This window comes from Abramis brama, assembly GCF_963993115.1.
Source record: "Abramis brama genome assembly, chromosome: 24".
Lineage (NCBI taxonomy): Eukaryota > Metazoa > Chordata > Actinopteri > Cypriniformes > Leuciscidae > Abramis > Abramis brama.
In genome coordinates this window covers 13753347-13780253 of record NC_139986.1, presented here as the reverse complement: position 1 = coordinate 13780253, position 26907 = coordinate 13753347, and the positions used below count along the sequence as shown (strand labels likewise).

The 26907-nt window shown below is 36.1% G+C and overlaps 1 protein-coding gene across 1 annotated transcript in view; it reads left to right on the top strand.

Moving 5' to 3' along the window:
- Positions 1-24909, top strand: part of kcnb2b (potassium voltage-gated channel subfamily B member 2b) — a 105878-nt gene extending 80969 nt beyond the window's left edge. The window contains exon 3 of the mRNA XM_084102533.1: positions 18946-24909. Coding sequence (XP_083958659.1) covers positions 18946-20883 — 1938 coding nt within the window. The 3' untranslated portion in view covers positions 20884-24909. The remainder of the gene's footprint in view (positions 1-18945) is intronic.
- The last annotated feature ends 1998 nt before the right edge of the window (positions 24910-26907 follow it).

The window sequence follows — 26907 nt, the reverse complement described above, 5'->3', positions numbered from 1 at the left end:
ATATACATTCCATGGCATTTGATACTTCGAAGAACACCATATTGTTTTCTATAATACTATAGTATTGTATAAATATATTTATATATCAAACCACCATGGTATTTCTATCTGAGACCTAATTTTTTAATACTTCAGGTTTAATATTTACTGGCTGTAATTAAATGTTTGCTAACACAATAAGTTTCATTTGTTCACTTTACTTAACTACATTTGTTGACATGAACTAACAAAAAAACATTTAATAATCTTAAATACTGTTATTCTCAGCAATTACTAATACATTTTTAAGATCAAAAGTCGTATCCGTTAACATTAGTTAATGCGCTGGAAAGTAACATGAATATGACCATTTGTATTAACTAACATTAACAAAGGTTAATAAATGCTGTAAAAAAATAAAATAATATATATATATATATATATATATATATATATATATATATATATATATATATATATATATATATATATAGCTTATTAGTTCATGTATCAACATTAATGTTAACAAATTGAACCTTATTGTAAAGTGTTATAAAATGGTATAATGTTTTAAAGGCATGCATGCATGTTTAATGCCATTTCAGGGAAATATTATCAGTAATTAACTGCGTAAATTTCAGTCTGTTCCAGCATATTTTGCATTGTGAAGGTAAGCTATTTCATGTCAATGCGCAAGACTTCTGCTTCATTAGCTGACATAGACAAATAACTGGAAGAATAACAAGAAGTTAAATGGTCAAACTATTTCAGTAAACGGCAAAACTCTTTGCAGTGCAAACCAGTGTGTTTATGATTACTGTAATACATATATAAAAGTCTTTAAGTACAAGTCTTTAACACACTTATGTTAAAAATATTGTAGATAGAAGATCTGGAAATATAGTGCACAAGTTATACGGGCTACATTTTTATTTATTTATTTTCTTTAGCCTATATATTTTTATTTTGTTTTCAAAGTTTCCATTTTAGTATTCCATAGGAAAAAAATAGCAGCATACAGGTTTAAATGCAAATTTTTAGGAGAACTATTGCTTTAAGCAAGAATAGTCATGTCACATTGGTTTTGCTGCAGAGAAAACCCCCTCAGAACAGACCATTGATCTCGCTGAAATAAACATGCGTCTTTTCTATGCAGATCTCTGCCTGTTTCCCTAACAATCCCATCCATGAATGGGAGATCCATTTATCTGTTGTCATGGCGATGGCATACACCATCATCACCACAATGCCGGGGCACCTTTGTCTCAAGAATTCATGTCATTATCTGGCCGTCAGGCTAATGCAAACCAAGAGCTTTTCATTATACGCACGCTTCTACAAGTGGCGTCCATAACCCGTTTCAAGTGAAAATGACCCTCACCCTCTAATGTCCTCGAGAATGTTGCAGATTCTCTGCAAGCTTCATTTAAATCTGTTACAGCTAACTAAGACAGAGGCACTCAAGCGAGCGTGTGAATTGTACTGCCAGATAAGAATCAGCTTGTTTTTCCCGCGTATGTTAATTAATTTGGGACTGACTGCTGAGTTCACAGCTTAATAAATTTATTCATGAGACATCATTTAAACAGATCCTATTTAAACCTGATTAAAAGTGGCTATACAACTGCTCTTTTCTATTCCCAGTGGACATACAATATTCACCGGCTCAGTAAAATAATGCTTACGGTGTGTCATCCCGGGAAACTCATTTAAAGATAAAAGGAAGTTCACTAAGGCTTTGCTCTGATCATATAGGCATACAGTATTTCAGACATTTTAGGGGGATGTGCTCTGCAAGTAAATATATAATCATGCGTTGAGTTATCATGCATCTATTTTGTACACTTATTATTTTTCATAAACTAAGTACAATTGCAAGAACTTTACAGCAAGTATATGGATGACTATGAGTGCCACTACAAAATAAAATGTATAAGTGTAAATAAATGGTTACACTTTATTTTGATAGTCCACTTTAGACATTCTACTAATTAGAGCTGGGTTTTCATATCACGATAAATGTCAAATCTTGTCAAATCTAATGTTTCTTTCAAGTTTAAAGGCAGATTTTTGCTCTTGAGTGCAAGTTGAAGAAACCAGACCGTTAATGTAGTAAAATTCAGCCATTTTGGAAATGTATATTTAAATTTCTTTCTGAAGCAAATTCTATTGATTTGGAGCCTGAGCCTTGCACTGGACTTTTAGGAGCAGAGAATGCTTTTTGCAATAAATATCAGACACAGGCCATTTCGCTGTGTATGATGCTTGCAAAAAGACTTATTTTGCAGATGTGGAAAGCAGATTCTGTACCCACTTTTGAGATGTGGTCTAGGGAGCTGGGAAATATGTTGCACTTGGAAGAATTGAAATTTATATTAAAAGACAAACTATCCATCTTCATTAAGATTTGGAAACCAATAAGAAAATTCTTAAAGGTGGACTGAACAAGCTTTATGTGTATTGTGTATTATTATTATTATTTTGTATTATTTTTGTTTTACAACTACTTTAATTTAACTGTCTGATTATACATTATTTTAATTTCTGTTGTTGTCGTTCACTAAGATAAAAGATTGTGTATGTTCACTCTTTGCTCATGTACAAAATGTTTTTGTTTGTAGAGCATTTGAAGAAACCTACAATCATTGCAATATGGGGGGGGGGGGGTGTTCAAATTCAAGTACTTAGCTCAATGTAGCATGTACAATGGTACTGCTTAGAAAGTATATTTAGATATGTACATGTATAGTAACTAATTTGGTGTCATTGTGCATGTTTGTTGTCTTTAAGAAAATGAAAATAAAGGGATAAAATATATATATATATAGACGTGGTCTGGGAACCACATGTTCATTTTCTCGTATTTGAGGCGTGGTTTACGAATGCCCAGAGCCGTTTTTTTGGGTCGCTACGAATGTCTAGCCAATCATTTCAATTATACCAGATGACGTATGTAGAGCGACAGAAATTCGACGAGGAAGAAGACGATGGGTCAGAGATTTAAGTGTACACGATGGCGTTCAGCGACTATTGCCGTTAGAACACTATCTAAGGCTGTATCGAAAGGTAACTTCGCGTCTGCAGCCATGTTGGATCCATAGATATAAACAAACTGCTTCGGTGTGTCGCATAGACGTCGTCATCGTCTTGCTGCTCCCTCCCCGTTCTGTGATTGGTCCCCTCGCTGAGGCGAAAATCTGGTCCATGGAATCCAGGAATAAAATCGCGCTGCGCGCAAGGCAGCATGGGGAAACCCAGGCTATGAATATCCCACATTTCTTCCACAATACCATGGTGCAGCTATAGTGTTAAATCCATGGTAGATGATGGCAATTTGTAGATTGAAAAGCGTTCTGACTGACTGTTGGGCAGTGTTTCCCCTGTTTCATCTGGCTTTAAAATCGAGCGCAGTGTGAGTTCAGACAGGCCACGTAGGCATAGGCCGTGATCAGCTGACGCGGTCAGCGGTCAAATCGCTCCAACCACTACCATTCTCCTATTAGATATATATTATATATACGTGGCATTACTGCTCGGTAAGCATGATCAAACTGCTCGCAACCCTCCCGCCCTCACCACTATAAGTATCAAGCATATTTCTGTGCACCTTCTGGCTTTCGTCTTCTTTGTTTCAGATTACCAAGGCTTCCAAGTCCTAGCTGTCATGGACATCATCGCCGAGAGACACTCATCCTCATAGCCAAGCTACAGTATAAACTGTTTTGCTTTAAAGACATTACTAAACTGTCTTAATCATCTGTAAATCACTAAAGCTGATGGTTCCATGGGTGGGGGGGGGGGGTGTTAATGCTAAAGCTCTGTATGTCATTAATTATGGAGTAAAAACCCCCATAAGGAACCATACCGCCAAAGATAAATTGTGTTCAATAAACCCAAGTAACCTGCCAAAGTGGTCACGTCTGAACTAGTTTAAATAACAGAGACATTTGTGTTCTTCACTAAATGCAAGCGCTTCTCGCTGGATCTCACAGTAGTCACATGACTGAGACCGATCAGCGAGTAAACGCTGCGCTGCTATTTGAGCCGAGAGGATAAATGGTTCGTGTTGCGCGGTTAAAATGAGTAGCGCTGTTTCGTTCTGCTTTTGGTGCATAAACATTATATCGAACTCTTGTTATCGTTTATATTGTGATAATTATCGTTACCGTTTATCGCCAAGCCCTACTACAAACTATAAGCAACATGTCAACTAACTCTCATTCATTTGCAACTGCATGTCAACTAACTCTCAGAGTATTAGTTGATTGTTAGGTTCGGGTTAGTAGAATAAGTTGACGTACTTGCAAAGGTACATAGTCAGTAGAATGTCTGTTGGGGACCATTAAAAATAAAATGTTAGCAGATATTAAGCAGTCTACTAATACTCTAATGACTGGTAGTTAACATGTAGGTGCAAAATTACTTACAGCAGGCATCCGAAACGCAAGACGACATGACAATTATTGCATTTGTCTGCGCGCTCTGAGGCGCAAGTCATTTCTGATTATTAAAAAAGAGCCACAGTGGCTGCCCCGATTGCAGCAGCGTCCATTTTTATTACAGGTATTTTGCACCAATTTCCCAGGAAGTGATGATTTTGTTCTCTTGAACATCTGATGGAAACGCTGCTTTATTCGGAAATGTTTTATGTGATATTCCAATTTTGTGCATAAGTTAAATACTACTGCATGTTGTGAAAGTGAACAACCTTTAAAAGCCCACTTGTACATAACTCCCCCTAGTAACAACAAGTGTGACATTACAGTCATTTTGACAGTATGTGGAGTCACATAAACCTTTGGCCTGTTTTTTTTTCACACTTATGGATCGAACTGGAAGGTATTCCCAAAATCAGATCACTCACATAAGGCATTACCAAGGCCGCATTAATGCACGGGCTTACCTGGGCTGAAGCCCAGGGGCCTCCCAAGTTCAGGGGCCTCCCATGTTCAGGTTCATGATGAGCTGAAAAGGTCATATTGTTTTAACTTGTCAGATTTTGTCGCTGTATGTCGCTAGTCGCTTGTGGACGTTGGTAGTGCTGTCGCTATAATGTTATTGTTATGGTGCGTTCACACCAAACGCGAATAGAGCGTCTGGCACGAGTGATTTCAATGTTAATGCAAAGACGCGTTTACGCGCGTCTAGAGGTCCCGCGGCGCGAATGAGGCGGACGGTGCGTGTCCACTACAGCGGCAAAAGTCCGCTCAGTGCCGCTGGCAACGCTGTAACGTCTCCGTCTCCGCTTTGGGGTGTGTCTGTTGCGAGTGTGTTTAATCTAAGTTTTTTTCAACACACGGACAGTAGGCTATAATCAGCAGCGATGCACGCGATTACATTTAGAAATAGACAAGCTTTGTTTCCAAATGTACCAAGCAATGATCCTTTCAATTTTATAAACTTTTATAAACCCAGCCAATATAATCACAATGAACACATCCAAAATAAAATCTTTAACATGTATATTACAACTGCAAAGCGTCTAATTTGTAAACAAAATGATTTACGCACTAAATCCAGCATAAACTCACTGAGACTGTCGACAGTTTCTTTTCCATGCATCATTTTATTATATCCATGTTTGTGGTTAGTTAGTCAAATCATATAAAACAGTGAAATCGCCCTCGAACTCTTCTGTCTTCCTGCACTCGAGACGGTGACGGGAGCTGAGCTCCACTGAAAGGCTTCTTTCCTATTGGTTGTCGCTCGCGAAAATCGCTTCTCATTTTATAAAGTTGAAATTTAGTTGCTGTGTGTGGTTGTTAAATAAAGTTTATTGTGTTTATGTGCTCAGTGATATGTTAATAACAATAGTAAAATTGAAAACAATATTAAAAAACTCACTGTTGTAGGTCTCGAAAGAAATTAATGCATTCTGTGATGTAGATTTCCTAGATATTACACTTTTTTAAAATGAGACTCTATAAATCGAGGGGATGGGGGGCCTACAAAACCTCTCAGCCCCGGGGCCTAACACTAGGTTAAGGCGGCTCTGGGCATTACAACTGTGGCCGCCTCTAACTTGAGGAAGTGCATGAGTACATGAGTTTTCAAATGACATACTACCTCAATTTGACAACTGACTGACTCACTCAAGTCTGAAATAACCTGTATAATCCTTGAGGTATGATATGAAAGATGTCAACCTACTGACATTCAATGTTTGCTCTCAGGGAGACTGCTGTGAATGGCGCTACTATTATGCCTAAAACAACTTAAATAGAAAATGATGAGACAAGTCGTTCTTCCGTGCAGTGTATTCTCAAAGGGCAAACAATCTTCTGCATGCATAACTCAGCTTGAAGGACAGCTACTCATAAAGTGTCATACTGAGAAAGGATAGAGTCAAAGCAAGAACTTAGCTCTTTATCAGAAGGTGCTTTCATTAAACTACCTATTAAGTGGGTGAGAGCTTTCTTTTACACACCGGCAGCAAGAGACAAAAGAGTTTGCTAATTCAGTTGTTTGGGACAGCTGGGGTTTTGAGCTTGTTCTATTGTTCATCTGCATCTTTCTTTTGTCCTTATTTATTTCCAATTTCTTATCCCTCCACCTCTTATACTCTGGAAAGGGAATGAGATTCTAAATCCTCTTGACATTAAATGCCTGGATCTGGAATTTGGATATGGAATATCAATAGGAACTTTAGACTAATTGCTATATTAGCTGCAACAACGACAGATAAAATGAAATCACATTTCACAATCAATGCAGCCAGCGATCGGAGAACGTGCCCGACTGGGTAGATGCATCCATAAATCTCAGTGCTTAAAATTTATGACTGTATTATTTATTTATTTTTTGGTATCCAATTACATTTTATATTCCTCAGTGTCTATTCTTCCATGTTCACTGTGCAAAGCACATCTGATCACACTGAGGTCACACATGGGATGTTTGGTGGGAAAGAGAGTGAGTAGCATAACAATATATATATTGTTGTTGTTGTTTAAATTATAATTTTTTTCAAGTATATATATATATGTTGTTCATTTTATCAGATATATACATTTCTAATATAATTTTTATTTACATATTTTTATAATTTTATATATATATATATATATATATATATATATATATATAAGAAGTTTAAAAGATTAAATCATAATTACCTTTTTATTTTAGTTTTTATTTATTGCCTTCCATACAGGCCAAGCCATCAGAAGAACTTTTTTTTTTTTCCCAGTCTTTCAGTGTTTGGTTTATTAGGGAGCCTGTTCAAAATCCTCAAAGTGTCACTTACTCTCTGGAAGCAAAAAAAAAGGGCCGTACATAAGTGAAAGTGAGAAGACAATTTAATCGAGACACGGTTTAATCAATGTTCATATAAAAACCTGCAAGCTCCCGGTATTCACCGGCACATCTGTCATAAATGTCACGAGGACTTTTTGCAACAGTAATCTCACAATGATGTGGGGCAGAATTGAGAGAGGAAATAAACAGAGCCGGATTCCATTACGGATAATCATGTCATTCCCAGAACTGTCAAACATCTTAATCGCAATCTCCCTTGATGCATTTGGGCACTGATGACATACAGTATCAACCCACTCTGATTCACACTGAATTCAAGTTCAAATCTATACTAACTCAGTTTTCTTGTTTTTGCTGCTATTCTTGTGCCGTTATCATAGAGGTGTGGTTTCTGGGGCAGCAGATATATTACACTGAATAAGGTTTCTATTTCAGTCTGACTTAAAGCTATACATGCCTATTAATTAAATGATATTAAGATATATAAAGTTTGGGTTCGGTAATTATTTAGTGAGCATAAGAAGTCTCCTATGCTCTAATGCTGTAAGACATTTTTTATTTAATATATTTTAAAATGTAATTTAGTAATGTGATGACAAAGCTGAATTTTCAGCATCATTACTCATTACAGTCTTGATTCATTAGAAATCATTCTAATATGCTGATTTGCTGCTCAAGAAATATTTCTTATTAATATACATTTTGAAAACAGCTGTACTGCAAATATTTTTGTGGAAACTGTTACATCTATAATAGAAGTGTTTTATATATATATTATATACTTTATTTTTATTACTCATTAATTTATTTATTTATTTTTTGCAAGTGCAAAGCAATGAAAGCCCATTTCCAACCCAGAGCAAGTTAATAATTATAATTCGATTTAACATTTAACCATGACATTATACATTTTTTCAGGATTCTTTGATGAATAAAAAGTGCAAAAGAACAGCGTTTATTTGAAATACAAATCTTTTGTAACATTATAAATGTCTTTGTCACTTTTCATCAATTTAATGTTTCCTTGCTGAGTAAGAATATAAATTTTCACACTTCTTTTTACGCCAGTGAGTTAAATAATACATTTAATTAATAATTATTTCTCCATTATTATTATTTTAAATATTTTATTATACTCTGAGCCTATTATTCTCTATTAGTAAGCCCAAAAGAAATGGAGAACTTTTTTCACATTTTCTGAGTTGATTTTTCGGGGAAATCTGTGTAAAACTGTGGAATGGATTTAAATAGGTGAAATGTGTCTTAGTAGCTGAAAGCATTAACCAAATTTGCCTAAATATATATTAAGCAATCATGATTTTGATTCTGTGTGTATCACTAATTTTACAGTAATACTGTATTTCCCTAATTAGTTTTCCGGTCAATAGTCTCTATCTGTTTTGTTAGCCTTGTGTATTAGTACATACACTAGAATGAGCATGCTTGCTGTAGGTGACATGGTGCTTGCAAGTCATGAGGAAATTAGAAAAATACAAAAATCAGCAACAGACCTTGAATATGTTCAGAGAACAGATGGCAGACAAGATATGGTATTTAAGAGGCTATCATTGCTTGGAAATGCACCAGAGAAGAGTGTGTGGAATGTGAGAGAGGGAAAACTCAAGTCATCCATCTCTGAAATTTTTTTGCAGGGAATAGAAACACCAATTAGTTAAAGTTACACGGGCATGTCTTCCCACAATGCAGTAGCTCAGCTCTAAGCTGCACACCTCTTAGTTTCTGAAATGCTGATAGCCTGCAAAACAAGAAAGAAAGAAAGAAAGAAAGAAAGAAAGAAAGAAAGAAAGAAAGAAAGAAAGAAAGAAAGAAAGAAAGAAAGAAAGAAAGGATGACCAGTGAGTGAGTGGGTGTGAATCTGTTATTCATTACGGTTCCTTTCATGTCCTATCAGCCCACACAGCTGGAGATGCTGCTCATGAACTGAGCTTCACATTTTAAGGTATAGATTGACTGAACCCCGAGAGTGCCGTTGCATAGTTACAAGACAAAAAAAAGACTCCAAAATGCTGAGTGCCCTCCTTTGAATAAAACTGGCTATGTTTAAATTACTGCAAGTAGTAATGGAAGCACGGCATGCATGTTTAAGAGGAAGGATGCTCTGGCCTGTTGTGTGTTTCCAGTTTCTTCGAGGTGGCTGTGCTTCTGGGCATTGAAAGCCATAGAGCAGTTCATTCCCACAATGTTTACTGGATCATGAGCATAGTTATCCTGCCTCAAGGTGTCCTGAAGACATCGTAAATACAAAAACACTTCTCATTTTGAGTGACAATGCATAAGGATTCTAGATAAGCACAGAGTATCCAATGGGTTCTTTGGATGATTCATGAAGAATGCAATTAGGACTGGGTGATAATTACAGAATATTCACAATATATTTCACTGCTGTATAAAATTATTATGAGAATATTGGAAATAACAGTTTGTGCTAACTCGCATATGGGTGTTTTAATAGCATCTCTGATAAAAAAATAAAATAAAAACTTCAGCAGCAAAAATGACAATAGAGTTGGTTAGTACTAATTATTAGTACTTATAATTACTATTATAGTTCAGGGATGTCTCCATGGTGCAAAAAATATATATTTTGTGCCTTGTATTCAGTGGAAAATTTGCCTTGAACATTTTAACTGGATATTTACTGTATTTTGCATCAGTGTTGTTTTGGGATTATTTATATACTATTATTTAATAATATTCTTTTTTATTTTATATCTGTATAGCTTTATTTTAATTCAGTTTTAGTTTTAGTTTTAGTCATTTTTGTACTTCAATTCTGTTAGGCAACATTATTAATCTTTTTGTTTAAGTTTATCATTTAATATTTGCATTTAATTTTCTTTCAGCTTTATTTCATTTACCAAAATTATTTTTAATAGTTTTAGTGTATAACAACACTGTTTTGCATTTAACACTTTCAATCTACTTGTCTACTGCAATGGCTATTTGGTTCAAATTATATTCCTCTTGGGAAAAAATAAAATATGTCTAAGCCATTTTAGAGCAAATACATAAACATTGAGATATATGATGAGTATACATAATGCTGAACTTTAATTATAATAAAATAATACAATTATAATTGTTTAGGCTATATAACCCAGCCATATCTGCACTAAATTATTCTTATATATATATATATATATATATATATATATATATATATATATATATATATATATATATATATATATATATATATATATATACAGTGCAATGCATAAGTGAATACACCCATGCTAAAGTTGACTAAAAAGAGGAATAAAAAATCATATTTTGGAAATTGAACTTAATGCCTTAATTTAAAAAATTAGGAAAAATCCAACCTTTAAGGACACCAATTTTCTTTGTGAATGAATAATGTATCGTAAATAAATAAATGTTCTTCCTTAAAATACATGGTGCATAAGTGAGTACACCCCTATGTTAAATTCCCATAGAGGCAGGCAGATTTTTATTTTTAAGTATTTAAAAAAAAAAAAATTTAGGATACTATGCATCCTGATAAAGTTCCCTTGGCCTTTGGAATTAAAATAGCCCCACATCATCACATAGCCTTCACCATACCAAGAGATTGGCATGGGGTACTTTCCATAAGATCATCTCTCAATGCAAATCAAACTAGCTTTTAGGCTAACTGAAATAAAACCATGCCAATCTCTAGGTATGGTGAAGGCTATGTGATGATGTGGGGCTATTTTAATTCCAAAGGCCAAGGGAACTTTATCAGGATGCATAGTATCCTAAAAAAAAATTAAAAAAAATACTTAAAAATAAAAATCTGCCTGCCTCTATGGGAATTTAACATAGGGGTGTACTCACTTATGCACCCTGTATTTTAAGGAAGAACATTTATTTATTTACGATACATTATTCATTCACAAAGAAAATTGGTGTCCTTAAAGGTTGGATTTTTCCTAATTTTTTAAATTAAGGCATTAAGTTCAATTTCCAAAATATGATTTTTTATTCCTCTTTTTAGTCAACTTTAGCATGGGTGTATTCACTTATGCATTGCACTGTATATATATATATAGATTGGATCGTATGGATTGGCAGGTATTGTGGGAAACTGCTGCTCTATTGCTCCAAACCTGGCTCAGCTTTCAGTGTATGACAGAGAGTGTTTTCTTCCACTCCCCCACACCCATCAATCCGTCACAGAACCTACTGTACAACATTTACAAGGGTATTTACTGGTGCATTCAAAGAATTGTCTCGTATTGAAGCTTAAGGCTAGATTGTTCTCTCTGAGCCTTTGACGAACGGTTTAAGAGAAGCCGTGTCAATAATATTGGCATCTGTCAAAGAGAGAAGGACAGACTTTGAAGAGAAGATGTCATGCGTGAAGATACAGACTCGAGGTTTAGAACGAGACAATGCCAGTGGCGCTATGAATGGCTAGGTGAGTCAATGAGAGCTAATAGCAAGCACTTTCAGTCTGATTAGATTTACCTATTGGAAAGTCATTACACTAGAAGCCGTGGCTCCAGGGTTTCCCCTCAACCTTTTACAAGAGTGCATCAATTATACATGGCAGTCATTTGTCAAATTGATTTTAAAAACGGGATGTTTTGTTTGCACTTCTGTCTTTTCCTTATGTCTCAAAGGGATAAGTGATGTCTTTATTAGTGAATTTTAGATTAAGGGCCTCATTAAGAGGAACATTCTGAGTGGTGATGAAATATCCACTAAAGCATTTCGAGACACATTATTGATCATATTAGGAATGGTTAAAGGAAGATGAAGAGGCTGGTTGTCTTTATTAGCGTCATTAATTGAAAACAGCCAGAGCATGACACACAAAGGACTGAATTTAATCAAGTACATCGATGGATTCCTCTTTTATATTCAGGTACTCCACAGTGGGGTTGTTCGAATCCAAGCATTCAGTAAAGCATATCTCTGCATCATGAAATATCAGCTATGGGCCACTTGACACTCCTGACTTTATTTTTCGGTGGGTTTTTTTCTGTGCTTTATGGATCAGCGGTCATTTCTCTTGAAGCTGAGATTGGCTTAGCTCCCAAAGCCCTTAAAACCCTGGAGCTTGTACAACCAAAATTTTTCATAGCCCAGTCAATAAAGTCTCCGGGGTCTCAACGCTGTGAAGATGAGCCTGGGACCGGCCCGAGCAAAGCTGCTGTAGCCAGTGCCAATCACATCACTCAATGTGCCATGGCAGTCAAACACGTACTGACCTCCTGAAGCTCAGCAACATTAACATTTGTTTGATTTTATTCGCCACATTTTAAACAGCCAAGATTCGTCTCGATAAATCAAAGTAACTTCAAAGGTTTGGAGCTGGTATGTCATGACTAGTATGATAACTAAGAAATAAAGTGCATAAACAGAAAACGCTGGCCACAAAAACACCAAGCATGTATGGAAGTATGGAAACTAATTCAATAATAATTCAAATTATTAAAAAATACATTTCAATGCGTTTGCTTTCTCGCGCAAAACTTTTGCATTCAAAAGCATTCAAATATAATATCATATCATGCATATCAATTTGCTTTTGTTGTCTCATCCTACAAAGTTTCATGCTAAAGTTTCATACATTTGATATACAGTTAAGCAATATCACACCAGATGTTCCCAAAGTATCATCATGTTAATATTGAGTAACTTACATATTAGAGACAATATTGTCAGCTGAATATTGAATGTTTCACTGATAAATAAAAAGTTATCCATTTGGAACAATACTATAGCATACTACACGGTTCCAAATTTAGCAAGTCACTTGTTTTGTTCCTGAATTAATCAGCGTTTTGAACCAAGCGAATAAATGATTCAGTGAATCATAATACAGTCACTAAGCCCAACCTACTGGTGTATTGAAGCAAGTTAAAAAGTCTTACCATTAATGCTCAGACTAAGGGTCGACAACACGACAACAATGTACTAAAAACAAAAGAGTTTTCCCTTCGCGTTTTTTGCGTACAGACGACAACATTGTCAAAACGATCCCCATTCACACGAATCTGCGAAAACGATTAAAAAGCTGTATTATGCATATCAGGCTAGTAGTTGGCGATGTCACTTTGTAAAGAAAAACTACGAGCATAGACTGAAGATGTAATACGCATGTGCACAATGCCACAAATTCATGTTTTTACAGTTTACACGGAGACGATAATGGTATCGTTTTCAAAAACATGCACTTTGAAACACGTTTTCAAAAGTTTGCGTTTTCAGGCCCCCAAAACGTCATTGTCGTATAAGCGAATGGGCAAAACGCATTAAGAAAAAATCTGTTTTTGGTTTAAAATGGTGTCGTATAAATAAACATTTACTGATGCAATGTAACATTTCATAACTGGCACTCAACCTGAATATTGTATATCTTTTTCTCTGTTCAACTTTTGTCTCTAAGAAGGAAGCTCCACAATGAGAGTGTATTCACCTTTCCTCTCTGTTGGAACAGCAAGCACCATGTACCATATATTCCTCTGACTCTCTTAATAACAATATTTGAGTATCACATTGGGTGATCTTTCAGCATTTCCCCAGTCATAACGACAGGAATTGATCCCATACTTAAGAAATAACCCCCATCTGTGCACTCGTATTGATGACGTGGGGCAGCAAACTGTCCCACTTCAAGGTGCATCAAGCACGATTATGTACAAAGTGGCCGATCGATATGGCTTGGCAGAGCTTGCTCTTTGCAGTGTCCATAATGTGATGTGTACTCAATCAATAACCTCTCTAGGTTGACAGAAAGACTGGTGTGGCCCAGGGCATTTCTCTTGCATGCCGTGTAGGTAAGAGCCAACCAGGCCGAGGCAGGAAATTACAAATTACTGTCCACCATGACAGTTGGAAGATCGGAAGTTAGTGTCCCAGTGGAAGAACATATCCATAGGTCTGGATGGAAGAGGTGACAGGTGACTAAAACCTTGGGACCATAAAGCAAGAAGATGTTGCATACTTTAGTGGGTTTGGCCAGATTTAAGTCTTTCATTATTGAACATCTTTAAATGAAAAGATATGTAATGAGGAAAGATAGGATGTTTAAAGATGCTTGCTCAACTCTCTTGGTTTGGCTGGATGTGGCAAGACCAAAGGCTCTTGAGCTTGTCTGAGCAGTCAGTGAGACTTATGTCCACATAAGCAGAAGTTGAAGTGGAATTTCTTTTATTTATTTGCTCTCCTCATTCACATTCCGATGACACAAAGCGGTCTGAGAAACATCGGCCAGCCTGGGAATACGTCCATAGCCCTTTGATTATTTGCTGCAGTCTTGGAAAAGTCTTGGAGTCATTTTGTCTAGCATACTGTGTTTAATATATATTTTCCATGTTGATTTGTCACAGGAGTTTTACCCATATTTTGAATTACGCTTTACATTGTGTTGTGTTTCAGGGTTAAAGTAAACAACTAATGTCCTGGCAGAAAATTAAAAGTACCTTTTCAGTTTTTCAATGAATTGTTTCTTACAATGTAGTGATAGTTTTTGTCCTTTGACCAATTTTTTCTTTCAATTTTGTAAATATTTCATCATGTCATTTTTGTGCATTTTAGTTTTAGTTAATTTTACTAAGACTAAAATTGTAAATATTAAAATAGTATAGTTTAATTTTGCACTTGTCAATTAAAATGCTACTTGACTTTAAAAATGACTTTAAATTAATATGGAAAATGTTTGAATAGAAAATGCCAGGTCTTTTTAGAGATTTTTCACCACATGCTGGACAAAACATTTAATCTCAAAACTCATGTAACACATTTTATAGATTTATTGGAAGCTGCTGGATGAGCTTTTGTTACAGTCAAAACAACCACAGGCAATGACGTAAACGGACAAGCAGAAGCGAGCGACCTTGCAGACTTGTTCCCGGGTCAAAATGAGAGGGCCTTGGGTCCTTCCAAAAGGATTATCCCAATAAACCCATGAAGCAGACATGGATGCACATCATAATTTATCTCTTTAACAACTCCCACTTCATTTAAGTTAATGCTGGCCACTATAGGATTCACTGAAATAAGGTCAGACACTTTGGTCCGTATTCATTTGACCCCACTCTCTGTAATGTTGCCTGTGGGTATGTGATTTTCAAAGCTGTTGGGAAAGTGCAAGCATGTGACCGATTGATAGAAAGTGCTGAGGTGGGAGGATAAATAAAATGTATGACTTATAGTACCTAAATGAATTTCACAACACATTGTGTACAGACAAGTAGCTCCTGCACATGCAGTACAGATAAAGGACACATTGCTATTGCTGTAATCCGGAACGGGATTGAAGTTGCTCAGGAGAGTAGAAGTGAGACGGCATTTCGTGTCCTTAGAACACCATTACTTTACAGTTCTTCAGTAAATCCATGCTTGACTGATGGGACATGCTGCTAATAGGTTTCCACCGAGTGCTCATTAGAATACTTCCTGAACCACAAGCGCTATTGCTTTACAAAATGTAGAACAGCGGGAGCTTTGTGGAAAGAGATAAAAGGCATTAGCTCATTTCATGGCCAGTTCTTTGGTCTTGAGCATTCCTTATATTATGGTTTAACCTTGTATGTGGTCGGCTTGTAATAGTGGACTGATTCAGAGGTTTTAAAAGAGCGGGCTCTGAAGCCGCTCCCTTTATGACATCATAATCACTTTATTCACCACTGCAGACATGCAGTATAATTTGCATTAACGGTGCAAAAACAATACAGTAGAAATCAACGCAGAAATGACAAATGGAATGATGAGCCCTGTTTGTGGAACCAAAGCAAATTATTAAAATATTTGGTTACACTTTATTTTAAGGTGTCATTGTTACAGTGTAATTCTATATTTACGTTTGAATGACAGTGTGGAAACTATTTATTTTGAATTAAATGGATAGTTCACCCAAAAATGTAAATTCTGTCATTAATTACTCACCCTCATGTAGTTCCAAACCCGTAAGACTTTCATTCATCTTTGAAAATATTTAAAATGAAACCTGAGAGATCCTCCACTTCAAAAAAATGCATATAGAGATTGTATAACGAATCCATATGAATTGAGCGGTTTAGTCCAAATTTTCTGAAGAGACACGATCACTTTATATGTTGAACAGATTGAATTTAGGCTTTTATTCACATATCAACCTCACACATCATCAACACGCATCAGATTTGGTATTGAAGCTCACAATGGAACCAATGAGGTTTGTTCTTGCACATACAGCATGCACGGCATCTGTTTATGTTTGCTGATCAATGTTTATATGTGAATAAAAGCCTAAATTCAACCTGTTGATCATATAAAGCGATCTAAGTTTATTCCGAGTTTTTTGACTAAACTGCTCAATTCATATGGATTAGTTTTACAATCTCTTTATGAACTTTTTGAAGCTTCAAAATGGTAGCTGTGTGGACTGTCAATGGAGGGAGAGAAATCTCTCAAAATGAATTTAAAATATCATCATTTTTTGTTTCGAAGATGAAGATAAATGAAAGATTCATTTATTCAAGATTTTACAGGTATCCCCAAAAAATATTTTAAATTTGCTTTCGCTTTAGTACAGTGATTATTTAAAAGTCAGTTATTTAATGTTGAAAACAACATGTTGTATATGTTCTCATTTGAATGGGTCTTTATAGATACATTTAAGCAATGACTATGTTCATAGACATCTTCATATCATTTTACTACTGTAAAATTATAGACATACAAGTTGAAATACCTAAATGAAAACTTGCTATTGATTGCATTAGTGGCACAGAGGGCACAATTTCAGTGTATAATCCAGACAGAATTCTTCAAAAGAAAGGAGATTGTTCACTCCTCTAACACGCCAAGGTCAGAGAAAGCTATGTGGCCTTCAGAATCACCCGAACTGCGCTAGAGATGATTGAGAGAACTCTCTCGTAATAAATATCAATCCTGCTCTCATTTATAAAAGGTTCTAAGCCTGCCATGGAAGATTTGATTCATTAGCCCTAATACTCCTGGAGACCTTCTCTCGACCGCCATCAGAATAATAGTCACCTTTCATCTACTACAACAAAAAAAGGGTTTAACAAAAAAATGTAATTCATTCACATTTAAAAAATATTATTTATTAGAATGTATATTTTAAAAAAAAATATATACTTATGAACATGCAAAAAATATATTTATTAGTCTTTTTCCCCCCCAAATACCAGAGCCAGTAATTGTTACTTGTGCATAAAACTGTCTTCTGCAGTTTCAAAGCTGTTTACTGCACTGTCTTATGTAATAGAGTCATGGTTCACCACAGGAAATGGAGCATTAGCATGTGGTTTTACATTGGCCAGAAATCAATATTTGTAAAGGAAGTTAAATTACATATATGAGACACTTAAATAACTGATTTACCATTTAGAATTATGCAAAAGTGACCAGAAATTCTAGATGTTTAATTATAAATGACGTCATTTTAATATGTTTCTTGCTCTGAAGCTGAGCCCTGAGTTTATTTTGTTTGCGTATAATCGCAATCTTGCAAAACATCTGAAGATGCAGGAGATTACAAAGGAATACAAGATAAAGAACATTGTCACAATGCGTCAGGTTGTGAGTCCATGTGACGAGTTACATATGACCAAATCCCTCTTTCACTGGATTGCCAGACTTTAAAGGAGAATAAAAAAAGCAATCATTGAGAGAACAAAGAATTGCCAGGACTGTCTTTAAAAAAGGCAAAAAGCAATACTTTTTATTTACTAGATGGTAAAGCCATGATTTAACAAAGTTTGAGAACAGGTGACAAATGGGTCATGTTGAATGAACAACTCTCAGCAGATAGGGCGCAGTGAGAGATACGTGGGTGAAGGGACGGCTGTCGTCTTCGACCTGCTCTTACTGGAAAAGCTCAGCCTGCAGTTGGTCAATACGGGCAGGAAGGTCTTCTCACGCTTGATCCTCCCACTCATTCATTTACTGAAGCCATTTACGGGCAGAGAGCTGTGTCACTTCATTCATGCCCATGTTTGTTATTCATAGCATATGCTCGCTCATTCATTGAGGTCCATTTTAACACAGGTAATCAAAGAAAATGGGATGCTATTTTTGTCCCGGTTTTATTTAGAACCTTATTTTTCCGGTTTCCGGTCCCACCTACGGCACACAAACAGAACAAGCATGGAGACTGACTCCTCTTATCATAGCAAAATGGTTTTTATGTTATTAATTTTTTCAGAGCTGTTCTAGGAACAGGGAAATTGGTCTTGATGCTTGAGATGCATAAAGCACACAAGGACAGGCATGCAAAAGAAAGTTTGGTGATTACTTTTGAGGATGTAAAGGATGAATTCAAGGCAAATCATGTCACTATTTTTTAAACTTTAATTGGATTCTTGGTGCCAACATATTTAATTGAAGAGCAAATGCATCCTTAAATAAAAACAAATCAATTTTTAGTGGAAAATGAAATAGTATATTGTAAATCATATAAATAATATTAAATTGTCCTCTAAAAATGGATTTGTTATCATTTAAGGATTTAAATTAAGTGAAGAGAGAGAGAGAGAGAGAGAGAGAGAGAGAGAAGGGCTTTGTGCTTTTATGCCTCTGTCGGTTGCATAAGCGAGTACACAATTTAACTAAACATATTTTTGCAACTTTAACTTCAGCAACTCAACAAAATTCATTGTACATTTTGCATAATGATCCAAGAATGTCAAACAAAATAAAATAAAAAAATCATAATAACTTAAGCATCTTTTTTTCTTTCTCTTGCAGATATTGGCCATCATATCCATTCTGTTCATCGTTCTTTCAACAGTTGCACTGTCCCTGAACACCTTGCCCGAACTCCAAGTGATCGACGAATTTGGCCAAGCCAATGACAATCCTCAACTCGCTCACGTTGAAGCCGTGTGTATCGCATGGTTTACAATGGAGTATCTCCTGCGCTTCCTGTCATCACCAAACAAGTGGAAATTCTTCAAAGGGCCACTAAATGTCATTGACTTGTTAGCTATATTACCCTACTATGTCACTATTTTTCTGACCGAGTCGAACAAAAGTGTGCTGCAGTTCCAGAACGTGAGGAGGGTGGTGCAGATATTTCGCATCATGAGAATATTGAGGATTCTGAAGTTGGCGAGACATTCGACAGGACTGCAGTCTCTTGGATTCACCCTCAGGCGCAGCTACAATGAGCTCGGCTTACTCATATTGTTCTTAGCCATGGGAATCATGATATTCTCAAGTTTGGTCTTCTTTGCAGAGAAGGATGAGGATGCAACCAAATTTACCAGCATCCCAGCTTCGTTTTGGTGGGCTACAATCACCATGACGACAGTGGGCTATGGAGATATTTACCCACAGACTCTGCTTGGCAAAATAGTCGGTGGACTTTGCTGCATTGCTGGAGTGCTGGTCATTGCCTTACCCATCCCTATTATTGTGAATAACTTCTCCGAGTTCTACAAGGAGCAGAAACGACAGGAGAAAGCCATCAAGAGAAGAGAGGCCTTAGAACGAGCCAAGAGGAACGGAAGCATCGTCTCAATGAACCTGAAAGATGCCTTCGCACGAAGCATGGAGTTAATGGACGTTGCCGTGGACAAAAATGACGATAAACAGCCAATGGACAACCACCTTTCTCCGAGCCGGTGGGGTATTCCACAGCGCACATCCTCGGATACCAGCCTCAGATCCTTTGACAAGAAGTTTCCCAACAGCGGCCAACACGGGTCACGGGAATTCGTCAGAACGCCTAGTCCACAGCATCTGAACGTTCAGAAACTGGAGGAAATGTATAACCAGATGACAAAGACACAGTCCTTCTCGGATCTCAGCACAACCAACAGCACACAACCTGTGGCCGTGTCAAAACATGAGGTAGAGTTGGAGATGAAGGAAGTCCCGACTGCCAATGAGGGGCAACCCAAGGAAAGAGCCATCACAGAGGTCAGAAGCATATCGAGCGTTGACAGCTTTGCAAGCTGCACTGCTGAATTTGGACAGGGTGAGAAGGCATCCACCCCTTCATATACAGCAGAGCAGATTCAGCAAAGGCAACCGAAAGTACCTCTGAATATTCAACTCGGCCAGCTGACCCCCTCTGAAATAAGTCCCGTGGAGAACTCTGGGACTGTCAACCGAGACACTGACCTGCAGCCAGATGGTGAGAACTTCAACGAGGTTGTAGAGAACATCAGAAGCTCTATTCGTGGCACGAATCCAATGAAGACAAAGAGCCTCAAAGTCAACTTCATTGAAACGCCAGAGGATGCTCCTCTGACACCGCCTAACACTTCTTCTCCACAGGATGTCAACAACAGTCTGGAAGATGACTCCCCGGAGGGAGAGTGCTCTCCTCTCTGTTCGGATTCGGAGACGCTGGGTAGCATCCCAATAAAAGGCTTGGTTCTTTCTCCGAAGATGCTGGCCGGCAGATACCATCCTGGTGAGACGGCGCTGCTTCTGGGGAACCTGGAGGAACAGGAGTACCATGAGGAACAGAACCAAATGGAAGTGGCTTCTGCAGCCATCTCCTCGCCCAAACGAGCAGCACAGAACTGCACTGTCGGTGTAGTCAGTGGTAATGAGGAGGAAAAGCCAGACTCCAACCAAACTGAACACAAGATGGAGAACCACATGTTTACGCCGGAGATCCATCTAATGCCAGGGGATGGCAATCACTCACCATCTTGCGAAACCGGGATGTGACTGTGGCCTGACATTTGGACAGAATGGAGCGCACTGGGGGAGAAAAGGCACGCAGATGTGGTCTGAAAGATATTTTTGCATGGCATGAAAAGTCCCTTGTAATTGTGTTATTGTCAATAGCGCAAACGAGACTGCAATTCTTGCAGACGAGACCTGGAGAATGCGGGTGCAAACTAGAGGCTTGTTTAGAATGTATTTACCAAACAATGAGGACATCGTTGACCTACCTGTACATTTTACCTTTTCACTTGTTTTATCATTTTATAGAGACAGTCAGAACATGAGCATGCATATTAACAAAGCTGTTTTACGGTGCTTAGTTTGCTGAGAGCACTCCACGGTAAATATAGAGACTACAGCAATGAAAATGCACAGAGGGCAAAGTAGATATCAAAAGGGTTTTTTGTTAGCCTTTTTTCTGTTTTAAAGAGGGAATTTTTCATCAAAGACTGTGAAAAGTGAGCTGCAAAGTAGCGACGTATTGAAACATATCATGACTTTCTTTAGAAAAGCAATGTGTACCTAATGCAGATGTGTTTTGTGTTACGATTTAGGAATGGTCTATAATATCACATATTTATTTGGGGATTTTATTTGATTAATTTGATTATTTTTGGTTTGGTACTCAAATTAGCAGCATCAAAATCTTGATTTAATGACCAGATGGATTGCTCCACCTTTTTTCCTTCTTGATATTAAAGTTGCATATACACCTATAGTTGCCAAATGAGACTAGCAATCAGATAATATACAGTAGATGAAAATGCTAATTATTTATTGACATTTATGTATCACGATAGCTTCTCAAAAAAAAAAAACAAGCTTAATAACCTGCTTTTAAGTTCAAACATGCATCGCACAAACACATGGTTACAGCAGGTATGTATGTCTTAACTTATCTTTACATAATCAAATATACCATAGCACAGCAAACAGTTGATTTAAGTACAATTAGTCAATGATCAAATCATTAAAACCTCTGGTCATTCTGGTCATTAAAACCTACAAATATTGTTCACACATTTCCCTTTTAAAACTAAAAACCTCAATCCTCTTGGTTTATCAAAAGGACCAAAACCCAAACTATGTTTTGATTTACACAGACATCAAAGTTATTCTTTTTTTCTATTTGACAAGAGTACAGTAGTGTAAATGGCACTACGGTTAATTTTTCACACGAGTCGTTTCATTATTATTCATATTTCACCACATCTGTATCATTCAGATGCCTAACCGTTGAGTCATTTCTTAACAGAAACTCACATTTGTCCAGTTTTACTGAGTATTGAAGAATATTTATTTCTCTTTTGAGTTATGTATTATCATCTGGCCGAGTTTTTTAAATTTGTATTCCTGTCACCTGAGAAAATATTCATTTTATGTTGCCTTTATTTCAAGATTGCTGGAACTATATGTATATTACTTGCTTTGGCATGGCGGTTGGCTGATTGTTCAAAATGTACATTATGTTTGGAGAAATCTGAATGGGCCGAATGAAGATTGTGAAAAGACAAGGAGGAGGAACTCAAGACTTCAGCTGGCTCTCGCGGTTACCCTATAGTGGAAAGTGCAATACAGCATACTGCAATCTATGCAGGCCAAGAATTGTGGCACTTTATTTACAGTTTAATGGATTTGTAAGTGTACAGGCAGAGACTTCAATTGTATTTTTCAGATGATATATCTTTAATATTTAAAATATCAGTGTTACCACTCAAAAAAGATTTGACGTTTTACAAAAACACTGCGTGGCTGTCAGAATCACTCCGGTTATACTCTTCAAACAAGATTCTCTTGACAAAATCGACCAGGAGGGTCTTTTATAAATGTCTACAAACAGGTTCATTTGAAATATGAAAAACAAACTTGTGAAATGATTTAATGGGCTCATGAAAAGTATTTTATGTTTTATTAATTAATGCTGACAGTGGTTCTATTTTTTCTAAACCAAAATTCTGCACGACCACAATTTCCTGCCATATGGTGGTTTAAATGACACGTGCCTGTTCATAAACATTTATGAGAAGGCTACAAATAAGTTGGCTTTGTTCATATAGCACTGTACAGAAAATTATACTTTTTATAGGGGGAAAAAAATCAGGTCTTTAAGTAATAGATATGCGTAATATTAAGTTCTCAGGTTTTCTACGACACTAATCTTCTAATATGGTGGATGTCTACGTTTTCCTCATTTAAAGAAAGCATCGTCTTGTTTCTTTTGTTGTCGTTGTTTTTTAAAAAGAATGTCATCACATGCCTGTTTTTGGTTTTGACAGACTGTTGAATAATGGCCCATCTCATGCATTCCCACAGGACGGTCAGCTTCCCTGCTGTGCTTTATATGCCTCATATACAATGGCCCCCAAAAAGATTTGGACAAAATGTATGATATTTTTAACAAAATATCAAACGAAGTGGCATTTATTTTAAAGATATATAGCACAAGCACACTTTTAAAGCAAAACGTTTTACAAAAAGACGTGTTAGGTTTCAAAATTGGGACACTTTCTGGTTGTCAAATGTTGACGTACAGTATATACTAGAAGGAAAATGTACTCAAAAATGACTCAAAAATCAAGAAAAGTTGAGAAGAGCATCATGCAAATGCTACTTGGTGTGACATTTTGTATCAAATGCAATGACATTCACACAAGTGTCCAAATATTATGTGGAGATAATTATCGAGGGTACGATGAATGAAGTTTTGTTACCAGTTTTGTGCCTGGCTAGCACTGCCTGTAGGCACCTCTGTTATGATAAATGAATGGAAATGGTTTTCAGAGCAAGATATTTTTTCAGCATGTTAAATCTTCTTCAATTTCCTCAGTACCGTATATACACATCAACAACTGTTTAAAAGGAATAGTTCAACAAACAAAAAAGAAAATCCTGTCATTTATTCACCCCCATGTCTTTCCAAACGAGTATATCTACGGAACTTAGAAGATATTTTGTCCTTACGATGAAAGTCAATTGGGTTCAGTGTTGTTTTGGACCCCAATGACTTTCATTATATAGACAAAAACAGTTGAAACATTCTTCAAAATATCTTCTTTTGTGTTCCACAGAGAGAGAGAAAACATGAGGGTGAGTAAATGATGACACTTTCCTTTTTCTTTTCTTTTTTGGATGAACTATCCCTTTAAAGATATCGGATACCATAAACACAAGCAAGATTAAATGCTGTCCCATATAAGTGCTTGCATATGCTCAGAAATTCAATTTCAGAGCCTTGATCATTTGAACATATCATATCTTGTTAATTGGTATCCCAATATACTGTTTTTATCTGTCAACGGCAGACTCTCATGTGTATTGCAGCATTTCATGATTACAGTTCAGATTCAAATATTGCACAATTAAAAGTTTCACACCATTTAGCACCTGTTGAATCAAGGCAAATGAGTGGGGCTCAAAGTCGGTACTGTTAAACTTTTGTTTTCTTCATAACTCAAACACCAGGCAATCACCTGCTTTTTTACCTGTAGCATCTCCCATGAGCCTTTATGGGAGCAGTAGATGCAAAGGGATTTGTGTCTGTGTGACTTTGCTCATGTGTAAAGGGTAAAATGAACTCTAACAGCTGATGGACTGTGAACAAGCATGTTTCTCATTACATGATCATGTGTGATATATTGTCTTGGCAAGCGTGTGTTTTATTTTATTTTTTGTTTGTTTGTTTGTTTGTTTGAAAGCGAGGTTAAATATGAATGTGTCATCCATGTGTCATAGCCTGTTCTCCCATGCATAATTGCTACATTGTATTTCTTCCTCTCACTGCCTCTTTTCTGTTTTCGTTTGTTTAAGTGTTATCTTGTATCTCAATGTCCGTAGACACCTTTACACTGCAGACTGTTTCTGCACATATCAGCATCTTTGAATGCATGTAGTAGTCTGTACAGTTATGTGATCACAGAACACTTTGTCATGGTACATGTATGTCAACATTTCTGTAAAATAAACCGCATTGTCTATGTTAAGTCTACTAGCATATGCAGGATATCAAATAAATGTGTAAATAACTCACTTGTGTTCTGCACCTTCCATCTCCTGTCTTTATTCAAGCCTTTTCCTCTTCATAGTACAGAAAAACTGCAAATGTATGCATAAAATTGCAAAAATTACATAACATGTAAAACAGGAAGACTTTCAAATTGATCAGTTTCAACATAGATAATAATAAGAAATGTTTCTTGAGCACCAAATCAACATATTATAATTATTTCTGAAGGATCATGTGACACTGAAGACTGGAGTAACGATGCTGAAAATTCAGATTTGCAATCATCACAGGAATAAATGACATTTTAAAATATGTTAAAATAGAAAACAGTTAATAATAATTCATAATATTAAATTATTACTGTATTTTTGATCAAATAAATGCAGCTTTGGAGAGCATAAGAAACTTAATTATAAGATAAAAACATCTTACCGACTGCAAACGTTAGAACAGAACTGTGCCTGCGGCTCTTCAGATGCCCACTCATTCCTTGCTCTTGGGTGTATTTTCTGTAGGATGTAGGAAAAACAAAAGACAATAAACATGTTTACATGACTGGCATGCAATCGAACGTAATATCTTGTGAGGTTTCACAGCCTGAGACAAAAGCAGGTACGTTTTTCTTGTTTAATAACTTTGTCAATCCAAAATGAATAGAAAATAGGTGATATCATGAATGACAAACTTGCCATATTAAGATCAAATACGGCCTATATTCCATCCGCTTGGTGGAGGAAAAGTGTAGTTTTTTTAGATAAATAGTATAACTATTTATTAAATATAAAATTATTTAGTCGCAATATAATTTACATGTTCTAAACATCATTTCAGCCTTAAATTTTTTTTGAAGCAATGTTAGAAGTTTTGAAGCAATATTACACAGAGTAATTTGCTTTTGTGCAAAAGTATTCTAAGGCTTTTATTAAAATGTAACGAAATCTGAATTCCACACACAGCTGAACTGCTTTAGTCATCTAATGCTAGGGTTCAAGATAGCAAGCAACGTGTTTATGGGGTTGAACTAGTCTGACACCTAGTGTTGATTTATTTGCTACACAGATTTTTCTTTCAGAGAGTAAAGGTGAAATATATTATTTATAAATACTTAGGAGTGAAGGGAATGACATAGTAGATCATTTTAACTGCACATTTAATGTTAATGTTTTCTTCCAACAGCACTGTCACTTAATTAATTAAAGGATTTTAAAAATTGATTAGGCATTAAAGGGATAGTTCACCCAAAAATGGAAATGCTGCCATCATTTACTCACCCATATGTAGTTCAAAACCAGACGGTTGACAGTAGCCATTGACTGCCATAGTTTATTTTATTATTTTTTTCAACTATGGCAGTCAATGGCTACCATATACTGTCTGGTTACCAACATTCTTAAAAATATCTTCTTTTGTGCTCAACAGAAGAAAGAAACTCATACATGTTTAGAACAACTTGAGGGGGATTAAATGATGACAGAATATTCATTTTTGGGTGAACAATCCCTTCTTATTTTGATTTAGTTTATATATTTGTATGTACAGTATATAAATTCATAGAGTGTATCCAGGTACATATGTAGTACACTTTGAGTTCTAGCAATGTAAATTATTATGTTGTCATTTAAGGAAATATAATTGTATTAATTATTAATTGATGATTTACACAAGGATAAGACAATTAACATAATAGACATTATTGTATTTATTATGTAGCCTACTTATATAATTAACACTATTATATACTTAAGAAAGATAAGTAGCCAAACCTGGCCAATCAGTGAGGAATTTACTGTTAACTTGCATGATGGTCAATTCTTATAAAAAGTTGATCACACCAGTTTCTGTAATTTTATCAGACATGATATAATATTTTAGATTCGTACAAACCAGCAACCACAACACATCACAGTCACAGAATTCATTATATACATTGCTAGACTAAGTTACTTACTGGTGTTATTGCTAGTTTCCTAACAAAATGATGATGATTTGTTTCATGGTGGACGTTGGTGCATATTAGGCCT